The following is a 16271-nucleotide window of genomic DNA, read 5'->3' as shown; positions in this document are numbered from 1 at the left end:
TTTGTCCTTTTAGTGCCCATGAAAATAATAAATTTCTTCCAGGTTGACTACCCAGTGACATACCATACCTCAAAGTAGAGCCCTGTAACCCCATATTCATCATTCATAAATGATTGTAATATTTCATACAAAGCATTCCATGTGAGAGGTCATAATCTGCTCAATCCCATTGTTCTGTCAAAATATGTATATCGTTAGCGTGTATGAAGTTATGAGACTTTGCTGTATGGTTATTGTTGAAATATGTGTGAGTTTGGGAGTCGTCCACTGCTAGTTCTCCAGTGACAACAAAGGAGGTGATCCACAGCCAGGCGGCCGTTAAATGACCATTAATCAGCAGGAAAGTTATATACAAGAGATTTACTATTTTGTAAGAGAGTTGTGCAAGCATCTCACAATGGGGATCGCTCAACTCTGGGACACAGCAAAGCACACTAGGACATGTCTGGGCTAGTGTTTTCCAGGCACATGGACTAAGGATATAAAATAGGTAAAAGGATAATGCCACTGTCCCTTTTCCCCTCCCCCAACTACACTGGAAGCCACAAGAACGCTGGGAAGACAAACTTGAACTGAGGAGACTGGTTCCAGGCTTAAAGGGGAAACCTGTGTATTAAGGACTGTAACCTACCTGCAACATCCAGTAGGGTGAGAGAAATTGCTTGATCCACATATTAGACTGTACAGTAGGGTTTAGGATTTAGACTCTGTGCTTGCCTTTTATTTTCTTTGGTAACTATCTCTTCTTACCTTTTGTGCCTACCTCCTTATAATCACTTAAAATCTATCTGTCGTTAATAAATCGGTTCTATATTTTATCTAAAACCATGTGTATTGGTTGAAGTGCTTGGGAAATCTCTACTCAGGTTACAAAGGCTAGTGTGGGTCCTCTCAACATCATGGGAGGGGCCGACTGGGTAACGAACTTACACACTGGTCAGGTTTCTGACCAGGGCAAGATGGTACAGTTCTGGGATGCAAGGCTGGGGGCTTGAGGGGAATTGGCTGGAGCTTCTCTATTGTTGGTTCATGAGTGCAAAATGTCACTCAGTTGGGTGTGTCCCAGACTGTGGATGGTTGTGTAAGTGCAGTACCTGCCAGAGGTTTGTAGCTTGCCAACAGCATCACAGTGTGAGAGGCAGTCCAGGTTGGTGGACAGAGGGCTCAGTGGTCCCACAGTACAGGTTGCACCTGGGGAATCCCATCACATATCCTCTCTGCAATGCTGTTCTGAGCGCAAAAAAAAAAAAAAAAAATTTTTTTATGTAAGTTGTGTTTTTGGGGGATGGGCAGGAGATTTAAAGTTAAGGTGTTTAAAATAATTAAATTCCTCGCCATCCATTTCCCCTAACTTTTTTTTCTGGCTCATCGCAGTTCCAAAATTGCTTAGCCTAGTTATTCAATGTCTTGTTTGGCCTTGTTGACCAAGGTTGGTCTTAGTATTGTGGTGAATTAAAATGGTATAATAAAAAGGGCTTGTGATGGATGCCATGTTAATACCACACAGAAAAACGGGACAGGGAAGGAAGGGGTTAACTAGGAGTTCATTAGAGCGGTGACATAAAGTGGAGGCAAAGGAAGGCTGGGACAGTGACCACAGGGAACGAGTAAAATGCTCATGTTACTCCTACCGGAGCAAGAAATTTCTGACCCCACATCACCAAAAAAGGAAGAATTAGCTACCTAGCCATTTAGCTGTATTGCTTATAAGAAAGTCAAGTTGTTCCTCTTCTCTCCCCACCCACCACCCCTTCCATCCCACCCCACAGATAAAGCAAGCCATCCTTTACTGACTTGCTTTTTGATGTGGAAGAGAAGGCAGTGTTAATGTGGGCAACTGCAATGATAAATGTAAAGTGCTTGTGATCAGGTGTATGTATCCCGCAATAAGATAGATAGGAAATGGTAGAACAGGGCTAAAAAGAAGTGCCAGGAGAGAGAATGGAACTCCCTCGTCCTAGCCCAGGCAGCAAACAGATTCCGGAAACTCCCAGAGCTAGAAGGCCAGGATCTAGAAAATGGTCTTAGAGAAGACGGTGGTGCTTTGAAGAGACTGTGTAAGTTAAGGACTCTGTTCTCCTGCACACCCATCCTCTTAGTTTGTAGTTTTTCACTTTTAATTTTATTTTTGGACCAGGCGGAAGAACCCCCTGTCCTGACTCCATAGATGTTGGAGCCAGAATGGAGATTGGTGATGGTGCTTAGAGTCATAGACTTTAAGGTCAGAAGGGACCATTCTGATCTTCTAGTCTGACCTCCTGCACAACACAGGCCACAGAATCTCACCCACCCACTCCTGTAATAAACCCCTAACCTATGTCTGAGCTGTTGAAGTCCTCAAATCATGGTTTAAAGACTTCAAGGTGCAGAGAATCCTCCAGCAAGTGACCCGTTCCCCATGCTGCAGAGGAAGGCGAAAAACCCCCAGGCCCTCTGCCAATCTGCCCTGGAGGAAATTCCTTCATGACCCCAAATATGGCGATGAGCTAAACCCTGAGCATGTGGGCAAGACTCACCAGCCAGATACCCAAGAAAGAATTCTCTGTAGTAACTGCGATTCCACCCCATCTAACATCCCATCACAGGCCATTGGCCATATTTACCACTAATAGTCAAACATCAATTAATTGTCAAAATTAGGCTATCCCATCATACCATCTCCTCCATAAACTTATCAAGCTTAGTCTTGAAGCCAGATATGTATTTTGCCCCCACTGCTCTCCTTGGAAGGCTGTTGCAGAACTTCACTCCTCGGACAATTCGAAACCTTCATCTAATTTCAAGTCTAAACATCCTGATAGCCAGTTTATATCCATTTGTTCCTGTGTCCACATTGGTACTGAGCTTAAATAATTCCTCTCCCTCCCTGATATTTATCCCTCTGATATATTTATAGAGAGCAATCGTATCTCCTCTCAGACTTCTTTTGGTTAGGCTAAACAAGCCAAGCTCTTTGAGTCTCCTTTCATAAGATAGGTTTTCATTCCTCTGATCATCCTAGTAATCCTTCTCTGTACCTGTTCCAGTTTGAATTCATTCTTCTTAAACATGGGAGACCAGAACTGCACACGGTATTCCAGATGAGGTCTCACCAGTGCTTTGTATAACGGTACTAATGCCTCCTTATCTCTACTGGAAATACCTCACCTGATGCACCCAAGACCGCATTAGCTTTTTTTCCACAGCCATATCACATTGGTGGCTCATAGTCATCCTGTGATCAACCAATACTCCGAGGTCCTTTTCCCCCTCTGTTACTTCCAACTGATGAGTCCCCAACTTATAACAAAAATTCTTGTTATTAATCCCTAAATGCATGACCTTGCCCTTTTCACTATTAAATTTCATCCTATTTTTAAATGCTTGTGTGCCTTCGAACAGTGCTTCCCATCCTTATTACCCAGGAGGGCCACATTGGCCCACACAAGGTTGTGCTTAGGTTTAACAGATTCTACATATTTCAATAAGATTTAAAGTCACCTGTATTGATTTATATTTAAGTTCAGCTTGTTTCATATGCCTTTAGATAGGTTGTTTCTAAGTACAGCATTGTCTACGTACACACTTGTGTAAACTAAAATGATGTAAACATGACAAAACGCTAAGGAATTGGCTGTTAGCATACTGTGTTGAGGCAGGCTGCGGGCCTTATGAAATGCTCTGGTGGACCAAGTATGGCCCGTAGGTCATACTTTGGGCACCCCGCCTTAGAATAACAGGATGCAATATGTTTGGTTTTATTTATTTATTTATTTATTTATTTATTTATTTTTAAACAACCCTTTCTCCCCTCCCCCGTCCTTTTCTGTTTCCTGTGGCTGCGGTCCGAGCTGGTGGATGTAGACTCTGTTTAAGTGTGGAGTTGAGGTTTCCTAAAGGAAAATAATCCCTACTAAAATGTGTCTCAAGACTATATTCCTGTCAAAACTATTTATTAAAGGTGGTTTGCTTTGTGCTGGTGTCGGTCTGGCCTTGTTTGACTATCATCTTGCCTGGTAATAGGTAGCTGTATGTTAAAGACTTTTAGTTTCTGCTTGTGGGAGAACCAAATGCCTTTGCTCCACTTCTTACACCCTCACTCTCTGTAGCTTCAGCTGGTCTCTTTGGGCCTTTTTTTTTTTTTTTTTTTTTTTTTTTTTTTTTTTTTTTAATCTTGTGGTATGATAAGAAAACTAGGCAGCCAGCCAGTGACCGTTGGGCTATAATAGAGCCAGTGGTATGTACAAAATTTGATTACTGCTGTCAGCACCAGAATGAATAAAAGAGACTGCATACCCTAGACAGATAGCTGTTAAATAAATGGTCTATTGAATTCTGTAGTAGTAGGAATGAGACCATCTTATTAGAATGAATGAAGTAGTTTGTAGCTAGAATGCATGTGTTGAACACTTAGGATTTTGTTTTTAAACAATCCCCTAGCTCTAGTATTAAGGCTACTTCCCAAAACAGCATGTCCCTCTCTTGATTACCAACTCTTGCAGTTGATGTATGTGTTTCACATCAAGTATGTTATATTTTGGCAGAGGTTCTAGCTTCATTTTGACTTTAGATTATTTTAATGCCTTATTGTTCCTGCAACCTACTAATTCTATAAGTGACTCCTTTGCAAATCACATCTAACACAATATAGTTTTACATCAGTGAGCGTCATTACTTAGATTCAAATTTAGGGCCTGACTTTGCAAACATTTAACTCTGTCAATCTCTTGATGAATGGGAGCTGATTGGGCCTACACCCGTGTGTAATCGTTAGCAGTAATGGACCTTGAGTTTTAAGTAGGGCTGTCAAGCGATTAAACAAATTAATCGCTATTAATCGTGCTGTTAATAATAGAATACCATTTTATTTAAATATTTTCAGATATTTTCTATATTTTCAAATATATTTATTTCAATTACAGCACAGAATACAAAGTGTACAGTGCTCACTTTATATTTTTTTATTACAAATATTTGCACTGTGAATGAGATTTTTAATTCACCTCATACAAGTACTGTAGTGAAATCTTTATTGTGAAAATGTACGTTTTTTTTGTTACATAACTTTACTCAAACAAAACAATGTAAAACTTTAGAGCCTACAAGTCCACTCAGTCCTACTTCTTGTTCAGCCAATTGCTAAGACAAACAAGTTTGCTTACATTTACAGGAGATAATGCTGCCAGCTTCTCATTTATGTCACCTGAAAGTGAGAACAGGCATTCACATGGCACTTTTATAGCCGGCGTTGCAAGGTATTTACGTGCCAGATATGCTAAATATTCCTATGCCCCTTCATGCTTGGGTCACTGTTCCAGAGGATATGCTTCCATGCTGATGATGCTCGTTTTAAAAAACAAAACAAAAACAAAAAACGTTAATTAAATTTGTGACTGAACTCCTTGGGGGAGAATTGTATGTCTCCTGTTCTATTTTACCCACATTCTGGCATATATTTCATGTTATAGCGGTCTCGGATTATGACCCAGCACATGTTCGTTTTAAGAACACTTTCACTGCAGATTTGACAAAACTCAAAGAAGGTACAAATGTGAGATTTCTAAGGATAGCTACAGCACTCGACCCAAGGTTTAAGAATCTGAAGTGTCTTCCAAAATCTGAGAGGGACAAGGGGTAGGAGAATACTTTCAGAAGTCTTAATAGAGCAACACTCTGATGCGGAAACTACAGAACCCGAACCACCAAAAAAGAAAATCAACCTTCTGCTGGTGGCATCTGACTTAGATAATGAAAATGAACATGTGTCGGTCCACTCTGCTTTGGATCATTATCAAGCAGAACCAGTCATCAGCATGGATGCATGTCCTCTGGAACGGTGGTTGAAGTCTGAAGGGACATATGAATCTGTAGCGCATTTGGCGTGTAAATATCTTGCGATGCTGGCTACAACAGTGCCGTGCGAATGTCTTTTCTCACTTTCAGGTGACATTGTAAACAAGAAGCGGGCAGCATTATTTCCTGCAAATTGTAACCAAACTTGTTTGTCTGAGTGATTCGCTGAAGTAGTACTGAGTGGCCGTGTAGGCTCTAAAGTTTTACATTCAAAAATAAAAAAATGCAGTTATTTTTTGTACATAATTCTACATTTGTAAGTTCAACTTTCATGATAAAGAGATTGCACTACAGTACTTGTATGAGGTGAATTGAAAAATACTATTTCTTTTGTTTATCATTTTTACAGTGCAAATATTTCTATTATTCCAAAATGAGCACTGTACACTTTGTATTCTGTGTTGTAATAGAAATGAATATATTTGAAAATGTAGAAAAATATCCAAAAATATTTAAATTTCAATAGGTATTCTATGTTTAACAGTGCGATTAATTGCGATTAATTTTTTAATCACGATTAATTTTTTTGAGTTAATCGTGTGAGTTAACTGCAATTAATCGACAGCCCTAGTTTTAAGTAATTTTTCTTTTATTAAAAAATTGATCAGGATGGATATGTCTTTGTAAAATTTGTTTGGGAGAAGCTAATCAGTCTGACATAATATTAAAGAAATCCACTACATTGCGCTGTGAGCACCATTCCTAAAATATACTTTAATACAAGTACCCTAGAGTAAGTTTCATGGCATCCCTTTTTGGCATCTCTCTCTTTTCTGTACAGAGATTTCCCTCTGGCTCCTCATCTTTATACTCCTCATCTTACATCACTTACCTGTTGTTACCTTCCCTGTGAATACATAAACACAGATTAATATCCTAAAATATGTAGCCTTGAATTAAAAATATATTTTGTAATTTAAACTGAAAGACATTTAATTAGCTAATTCCAGAGCTCAGAGCTCTTCTGCTTGTTGATTTCAGAACACCAAAGGGAGGACAGGGAGTTGTGTGCCCTGTGCTTCTTGAAGGGACACCCTGGGGTATTTGTGTATACGAATATGATTTTTAACTTATTGTTAACTGTGGCGCTAATATTACTTTGCATTATTAAAACTGAACATTACTATTCTTGCCTACGTCTTACTTGACATTTCTACATATTGAGGATTTCAACTTTTGTTTATGCCTACATTACAGAGGTGATTTTCAGATCAGTTTAGCTATACATCTTCTATTAATTTTAATGGAAGATTTATGCCTAAATCTCCTGCACTGCTTTGAAATACGTGATGAAAGTACTTACTGGTACTTGCCTTACAGGAGTGTTGCTATAAAGAATTAAGAAGAAAAGTGCTATGTCCGTGATAAGTATTATTTTATTATTATTATTACAGCTGTTTGCAAATTAATGCTAAAAAATATTTGTATAGCCTTTAAAGGATGTTCCATGAAATTTCAACAGTCTAGAACAGCATAGGAGAATTGCCACAGATTTTTTGCTACTTTCAGTATGTACAACTGCTGCTTTGAAAACAGAAAGACAAAGTTTATTTTTGTCAAGAACACAAACACTGTATTGGTAAATTGTTACACGGGGGCACCTTTAATTAGTTCGTCTACATTGTTTGCGTACGTTCTTCAACTGTAAAAGGCTTACGTGTTTCCTGAGTGGTTCACGTTGTGGTTGAGTTTAAGTCCAGTTCTTTCATAGAAAAACCAATTCTCTCCTCTACTCCCCCTCCAAAAATCCCGGCATGCAGTTCTCATGCTGTTATTGGTGTGCACTTCCTCTGCATCTTCACTTTTCCTGTTTTTAAAACATTAAGCTTGATCATGAGCATTCAGACAGTCAAAAGAGTTCAGTGGAAAAAGTATACGTTTGCTTTTCTTGGGCATACAGATATCCAGGCTTGTTCTCTTCCACCAGGTGAGTGCATATTTAAGTTTCAAATATATTTCCAAGAGTGGAGATAATACAAAAATTTTCTAGTCATTTTTTTTTATCAGTTTTTCTTAGTCTAATAGCATTATGCCATTAAAGGCATGGCAGGAAACAGTCCAAGGGAAGGATAGTTTACAATTTGCTGTTTTTGTGGCACAACTCCGCTGCAAGCACTATGTGAATTGTGGCTGGTTAACATTTGCTGCTAGACGTTTGTCACATAACACCTTTTGGCATTGATATCTATATCTATATCTATATTTTAATTTAAAGTGTTAACTTGGTGAAGAAAGTTATTAAAATTATGTCTACTCTTTCACTGATTTCACTGACTGACTTCCTTGAAAATACATTTTACAGTATGAAAAATGAGTATAGACAAGATTGGAAAGTCTTGCTGACATTTCCTGTTAGCTGAGAGAGAGACACTAGATCTTTAGGATTTGATTATCCAATTGGGCATATATAATAAAGTTCTGCTTATTGTGATTTGAGTATATTGGATTGTACATCCTTTATCCCCCTTCACATTTCAGCACAGTTGCTAAAATGATTTTTTTAAAATCAAAGTTGAAAAAATGCACCTTTTAATGTTTTGAGACAAACGAATGAGATTTGCTGCAACTGATGAAAATAACCCAGATGGGTCTTTTGGGGGAGAGAAAACTGGGCACATGTTCTTTTCCTGTTTTAAACCCCTTTAGGAATTGAAAATTCTAGTGCTCTGAGGGATGGAATCAGGACTAAAAAAGCTAGAGCAGGAACAGATTAAAGACTCCCATATCTCTGAATTCCAGTTTTTTGGATAGTACTCTAGCTATGGCAAGGCATCAGATCTGAGATAGTTGCCTCACGCTGATTACCTGCTGGATGTAAATTGGCACAGGTCCATTGACTTCAAACCAGCAAAACCAGCCGAACAGCAGAGAGTTTGACCCATTGCTTTTATTTAATTTCAGTTTTGACCCAATTTTTTGCTGCGGAATTGTGAACTGCTAAAGCAAGAAACCAATGTTCCTGTGCTGTTTTAGAAGAGGAATCCCCGATTTCCAGTAGAATAAAGTAGTGGGATCAGATTCTTGATTTTGCTTACGTCTGCGTAAATTTGGAGCAATGGAGTTGGTCTGCATTTATACTAGTTAAATAAGATCTGCATCTGGCCCTTAATCTTTAAAGGCTCAATCCACTCCCATTTAAATCAATAGAAATTTCTCGGCATGCTTGTTGATTTCAGTAGGAGTTGGATCTACGGGTTTGGCTAACAATGCTCCACAGACTTTGGAGAGCTGAAGACTTACTAAAGCTGAAGTGAAATAAAAAACAAAATGTTAATCAGAAGTAGGTCATGTCTAAGGTCAGATCTCTTGATCTGCCAGGGCTAGAAAAACTTTGGGAGGTTTGTCTTGAGCCTGGACTTTTAATCAGAAGGAACATTTTGAGCTCTGCTTTTCTACATCTTGAATGAAAAGCTGTTTTTGAGGACTCGTTTGTATCTGTTTTTCCTAGAGTACAGGCTTGGGGGAAGAAGACATTGTAAGTAGTGTGTTTTGTTAATTGATGAACGCTGCCTTTGTGAAAGCTCTCAAGAGTTTAGTTCATCCACAGATTAGCTGTGAGTTGCATTCCTTTAGATCTTCTCAGGGGAAACACTGAAGATCGAGAAAAGAAGCTAAATTAAAAAAGGAAACATTTCTTTAAACAAAGAATGAGGGAGTTTTAGTGAAACAGTAAATGGAAACATTGAAAGGGTGAAAGAGAGAGAGAGAGAGAAAGGTTAGAGAGGAAAAGACCTTTCAGGATATAGATGGATAATCAAAGGACTGGAAGTGAAACAGGATAGAAGATGGGAAAAACGAGGGAGAGATCTTCTTTTTAGCAGAAATTCATAGATTCCAAGGCCAGTAAGGACCATTGTGATCAACTAATCTGACTTCCTGTATAACACAGGTCACAGAACTATCCCTGCTTCCCCACCTTCCCCCACATGCTAGACTATATTTTTTAGAAAAACATCCAATCTTGATTTTAATCGTTCTTGTTGCTCTCCTCTGAGCCATCCCCAATTTCTCAACATCCTTCTTGAATTGTGGGCACCAGGACTAGACACAGTATTCCAGCAGCAGTGCCAAATACAGAGGTAAAATCATCTCTCTACCCCACTCATGATTCATCTGCTTATGCATTCAAGGATTGCATTAGTCCTTTTGGTCACAGCGTTGCATTGGAAGCTCATGTTCAGATGATTATCCACCACAACCCCCAAATCTTTTTCAGAGTTAGGTATAGAAAGCTGCAGTTTGTAATGCTTTGACTATGCGGTTTAATGTTGGTTTGACTGTAGCAAATGCACAGATCTGTAAATTTTCCAGGCTTTGACTCCCTTTTGGGTGCTATAGATCAATGGCTCTCAACCCCTCCAGACTACTATACACCTTTCAGAGGTCAGTTTTGTCTTGCATACCCCAAGTTACACCTCACTTAGGAACTACGTGCTTACAGAATCAGATATAAAAATACAAAAGTGTCACAGCACACTATTACTAAAAATTGTTTACTTTCTCATTTTTACCATATCATTATAAAATCAATTGGAATATAAATATTGTACGTACATTTCAGTATATAGAGCAAGAGTTCTCAAATGTCACTTCACCGCGACCCCCTTCTTACAACAAAAATTACTACATGAGCCCAGGAAGGGGGAGGGGGGGGACTGAAGCCTGAGTCTGCCTGATTCCCACTGCCCTGGGTGGGGTAGGGGGCTTCAGCCCCAGCCAGGGGGCTTGTAACTGGAGCCCCGCCCACTACCCAGGGCTGAATCCCTCAGGCTTCGGCCCCGGGCAGTGGGGCTTGGGCTTCAACCTCGAGCCCCAGCAAGTCTAGGTGACCCCATTAAAATGGGGTCGTGACCCACTTTGGGGTCCCGACCCACAGTTTGAGAACCACTGATATAGAACAATATAAACAAGTCATTGTCTGTGTGATGGGTTGGATCACAGAAACCCTCTTGGGAGCTGCCACCTGATGTGCCAAGACTACCTCTGCCCCTGCCTTCCTGCCCCGTCAGCTTAGGACTTCAGTGCCCTGCCTGGTTTGAGCCAGACTCGCTAGCCTGCTGCAAACCCAGACCCAGGTCTGAATCACATCCCCTAACAGCTGTAGGCTTACCTGAAAGCAGCTTACAGAAGTGTTTTTGTCTTTAACACTCAAATGCCCAACTCCCAGTGGGGTCTAAATCCAAATAAATCCATTTTACCCTGTTTAAAGCTTATATAGGGTAAACTCATAAATTGTTCGCCCTCTATAACACTGATAGAGAGAGATGCACAGCTGTTTGCCCCCCCCTCCCCCCGGTATTAATACATACTCTGGGTTAATTAATAAGTAAAAAGTGATTTTATTAAATACAGAAAGTAGGATTTAAGTGGTTCCAAGTAGTGACAGACAGAACAAAGTGAATTACCCAGTAAAATAAAATAAAACATGCAAGTCTGTCTAATACAGTAAGAAACCAAATACAGATAAGATCCTCACCAGTTCCAGAATGCTTCCTTTTACAGACTAATCTCCTTTTAGTCTGGGTCCAGCAATCACTCACACCCCTTGCAATCACTGTCCTTTGTTCCAGTTTCTTTCAGGTGGTGGAGAGGCTGTCCTTTTAGCCAGCTGAAGACAAAATGGAGGGATCTCCCAGGGGTTTAAATAGACTTTCTCTTGTGGGTGGAGACCTCCTCCTCTCTCCTATGCAAAGTCCAGCTACAAAATGGAGTATTGGAGTCACCTGGGCAAGTCACATGTCCATGCATGACTGAGTTCCTTACCAGCCAAGCCACATTCCTGGGAAAGCCTACATGTGGATTGGTGTCTCCAAGTTCATTGTTGGCTGAAGTGTTTCTTGATGGGGCACTTACTGAGAATAGTCTTTTCTCAGGAAGCTGACCAACTGCTTCACTACAGCCTACTTAGAATCAAACAAGTATGCAGCCAATATTCATAACTTCAGATACATGTATACACATAGGATTAATAGATTCAGTAGATCATAACCTTTACGGAGATATGTTACATGGCATATGTAGCATAAAACACTTTCTAGTTATGTTATATATGTACATACAGAAGCATATTTCCATAAAGCCTTATGGGTAGCACCGTCATAGTCTGTATTAAATTTTAGTTTGTACTGAGTTTGCTACTGCTTTTCATGTAGCCTGTTGTAAAACTAGGCAAATATCTAGATGAGTTGATATACCCCCTGGAAGACCTTGGTGTACTCCCCAGGGGTATATGTGCCCCTGATTGAGAGCCACTTCTATAGATCACCCTAATTTTTTTCTGAAAAACGATATTTGACAGTATGAGCTAGGACTGGATTAAACTGTTCTAGGCAAAAAACTCCCAAACAAACTAGACTAAACCCTTGTATTAAACACAAATATTAAAAAAACCCAAACTGTTAGGAAGACTCTTATTTCTCTAAGGACATGTCTACAACTGCACCTGGGAGTGTGCTTCTCAGTGTGGCTAGACAGACGCGTGCTACTTGTGCTCAAGCTAGCATGCTAAAAATAGCAATGTGGTCACAGTGGCACGGGTGGTGGCTTGGGTTAGCCATAAAAGTGCATTTGTGCACTTGTTGCAAGGCCCAGCTGAGTCTGACCTATGCTCTAGAGCGCGCATGCTACATGCCTGTGTGATCCACTACATACAACAGTATGTAAAAATTCAAACCAGACATGTGTCTAGTCCAGTGCCCCATGTCTGAAAAGAGCCAGTACTAGATGTTTCAGAAAAGCGTAAGGAAACCCTATAGTGGGCAGTTATGGAATAACTTCTCTATAGTGGCTGTTTCTAATTAGAGGCCATCTTATGCCTTGAAACATGGGGGTTTATTGCAATACTAATTTTTTTTTAATCTGATTGAATGGGATAGTCTTATTACATTTCTGAAGATCGAATCTTCTTTTGAATCTTTCTAAGCTCTTGGATTCTGTGATATCTACTGGTAGGGTGGTACACGGGTAAGTCGGGTTGTGTAAAATATTTCATTTTTCTACAGTCAGGGCTGGCTCCAGCTTATTTGCCGCTCCAAGTGGCGAAAAAACCAAAAAAACCCATAAAGCCGTGATTGGCGGCACTTCGGCGGCAGCTCTACCGCGCCGCTTCATTCCTCAGCGGGAATTCGGCGGCTGGTCCTTCCCTCCGAGAGGGACTGAGGGACCCGCCACCGAATTGCCACTGAAGACCCGGACGTGCCGCCCCTTTCCATTGGCCGCCCCAAGCACCTGCTTCCTGTGCTGGTGTCTGGAGCCAGCCCTGTCTACAGTTCCTTTTGCATTCTACTTATCCAAAACCTTTTTAGGAGCGATGAGTTATGTACTGGCTGTTCAGGCAAATGCACAAACTGTTTCTCTGTGTAAGGAGTTTTCAGTTGAGTGTATAAATATAATCTATTGGGTATGAGATGGTCTTGCATCAGGAAATCAGAAATAAACATTCTTCCCTGAGTGGGTTTAATCTTGCAATGTCTTTCTTGTGTCTCTTTTTCTTAACATCTTGATGCTAAATGGGATCATGGAGTACAAGCTCTGTATACTTAGGGCTGGTCTATACTTAGCCGCTAGTTTGGCGGCTGGAAATCGAACTTCCGGGTTCGATTTATCGCGTCTGGTCTGGACGCGATAAATCGAACCAGGAAGTGCTCGCCGTCGACTGCGATACTCCAGCTCAACGAGAGGAGTACCGCGGAGTCGACGGGAGAGCCTGCCTGCCACGTGTGGACTGCGTCTGAACCGCAGTAAGTTCGAAGTAAGGTATGTCGACTTCAGCTACGTTATTCACGTAGCTGAAGTTGCGTACCTTACTTCGACTTGGGGGGTTAGTGTAGACCAGGCCTTAGGAACAGGTTTGTTGCCTCGTTCAAAGGTCTGGATGTGGTGCTCGATACAATTTGACCTTCAGTTCAGCTGGTTTGATTCCAGTGACTTGGTCCAGCTAGAGAGGCCTTGGATTTTCTAAGTTTGGACCTTAACTGGGAGAAAGAATGGGGGTCCTGCCTCCTCCAACTGTTCAAACACAGTTTTCTGCTCTGTGCCATCCCATGACACTGGTAGCTTTTATAAGTGTGTGACTTGATGGTTTCAATCATTTTAATTTTTTGTTTTCTGCTATTTAGAAACACGTAAAAATTGTATACATTTAGTTATTTCCTTTTGGCAACAACTCTGCTGTTTAACCTTTTATCTTGAAATACATTAAAGAGATACAGTCAACTTGATACAACTTATTCTTACAAATCGATTAGGTAAGTAGTTTCAGGTTGTATGCTTCCCCTTGAGCCCTTCTGTCAATTTTCATGGCTTTTCAAGGAATTTTTTCTAACTCTTTTCTGTCTACCATTGTATAAAAGGACCCACATGAGCAACATGGGAAACTGACTAATAATGATGGCAGGTGTTGATGCTGACTATCCCTTCCAGAGTAACCAACTGAAAAATAAAGAAATATTTTTCTCTATACTCAGAGTAATTTTTGTAACCATGAGAGGTAAAAAGATAAACAATCTCCCTCCCTCCCCCCCCCCCCCCCCCCACAAAAAATAAAGAACAACCCTTTTGTACTTGCAGCATTGTGGGAAACTGGGATCCTCCCTAGACTGACCATGAATTTGATGTTGTCACTTTCATGTATTTCCACTGAAATGCTCTGACCCTTAATTGAAGGGCACCATATGCTTCCTGTTCTAGTCAGCTATGAGTACAAGAATGGCTGAAATACAGTCTGTTATGTGACCTGGTTTGTGAATTGTATTGCTGGATGGGGAGTGTATTGTAAATCTTACTAAGCAAGTAATTCAAAAAATAAGTTGGTCTAACTCCCGGACTATCCTTCCATTGAATTAAAAGCATAATTGTTTTGGAGGGGAAGTAGATGAGTCATGGTTCAACCCTCAAGATGTGGTAAAATGGATTTTTGTAATAAATTTTTATATATTAATCTTAAAGGAGTGATGGAAAAAGTGATTGAAGTATCTGCTTAAAAATGTAGGTTGTAACAAATGAGTTGGTTTGGTGTCCATATGGATTAGATTATGGAAACATCTCCACAAAATTAAATAATTTATAACAAAATATGTTGGGTATAAACCTCTGTATAGTTTTGGAAACTGAATTTTCTTGAAGTTTATTCAAATGTTTGACAAAAATATTTTTTTAAATTCTAAGATGAGATTTAACTGAGTGGAGGGGAAAATACCTTTGAGTAAAGTAACTTTCATATGATAACAAATAAATGCAGTGGGGATGTGTGTGTGTGTGTGTGTGTGTGTGTGTGTTTGAATGCTGGGAGGAAGGTAGATTCATTTCTCAAGTTGGTTCCTTTACAGAATGGATTCTGTTTTCTGTTCAAGTAGACATCCATCCACTCTTCTGTCTTGTCTGCACTAGTAAAATCTATGATGTAAGCAGGACCAGTGTGATAACTTGGTAATGCTTGACAGTTAAAACATTGTGTAGGATTGCCTGTGCAGATGGGACCAGTTATGTTTTAACCATCTTACTGAACCACAGAAAAGTGTTGGAGTGCAAGGCTGTAGAAGCCTTCAGTAAGATGCAGTTCAGTTACTCTAGACAAGTGAGACTAAACTGCTTTTTAACCATTTTGAGCACTACCAATTTGTAATCCGTTACTGGAGCATGCTAGGTTTTAATACTGTAGATAGAATGTTAGGCTGTGTTCTGTGTTGGTACAAAATGGCATAGGTTAGAGCAGACATGAAAACAGTGAACATATTGCTAAAGATGGCTTCATATAACTGAAATTTATGAAGTAGATTTCAAGCATTTATACATGCCCTAGTAAACTCTGTGAAAGAGAGAGTTCATCTGTTCTTATCCATGACACTATAACTTTGAGAAGAAATAGTTAATGTGCCTTAACTGCATGCATCGTATATAGTGGCTTCATCATCCTTTCTTGATTTGTTGATCAATGCATTTCATACAAGAGAATCAGGCTGGAATTACGTTTGGGATTCAAAAGTGAGTCGTTCACCTCTCAGCCAGTGACTGGTGGCAAGCACAGCACTGCTGTGAGAGAGCGTGCCGCTGTAGTGCAGCTGAGGGTAACTGTGGGAAGATGCTGAAAACTAGCCAGTCTGTACAGTTCATTTTCAGCCTGGGTCGGGAGACTGATAGCAATCGGGTAAAACTAGCAAAGGTAAATTACATTTGCCACCCGAAAAGGGTAGATTTTCTTTTCTTCAGGAAAAATGTCATATATTATACCTTGTATTTCCTTATGTGATGTGATGCTTCATAAAAATGTCACACAGTAGAAATATTTGGATTCTGCAGAAAATGCATGCTCTACACACCAGCAAATGCCTTAGTCCAAGCAGCTTTTCAGATGGAGTGAGAGAGCATGTTAGATTCCAAGCAGAAAGCGGCACACACACACACACACACACACACACACACACACACACACACACACGACT

The 16271-nt window shown here is 40.1% G+C and overlaps 1 protein-coding gene across 1 annotated transcript in view; it reads left to right on the top strand.

The window, feature by feature from the left end:
* The first annotated feature begins 7665 nt into the window (after positions 1-7665).
* The window catches only part of UTRN (utrophin), a 513556-nt gene continuing 504950 nt past the window's right edge, over positions 7666-16271 (top strand). The window contains exon 1 of the mRNA XM_026649537.2: positions 7666-7759. Within this exon, the coding sequence (XP_026505322.1) occupies positions 7666-7759 (94 nt within the window). The remainder of the gene's footprint in view (positions 7760-16271) is intronic.

This window comes from Terrapene carolina, unplaced genomic scaffold, assembly GCF_002925995.2.
Source record: "Terrapene carolina triunguis isolate 2854851 unplaced genomic scaffold, T_m_triunguis-2.0 Scaffold85, whole genome shotgun sequence".
In the NCBI taxonomy this organism is placed as follows: domain Eukaryota; kingdom Metazoa; phylum Chordata; order Testudines; family Emydidae; genus Terrapene; species Terrapene triunguis.
This window is presented reverse-complemented; position numbering and strand designations above follow the sequence as displayed.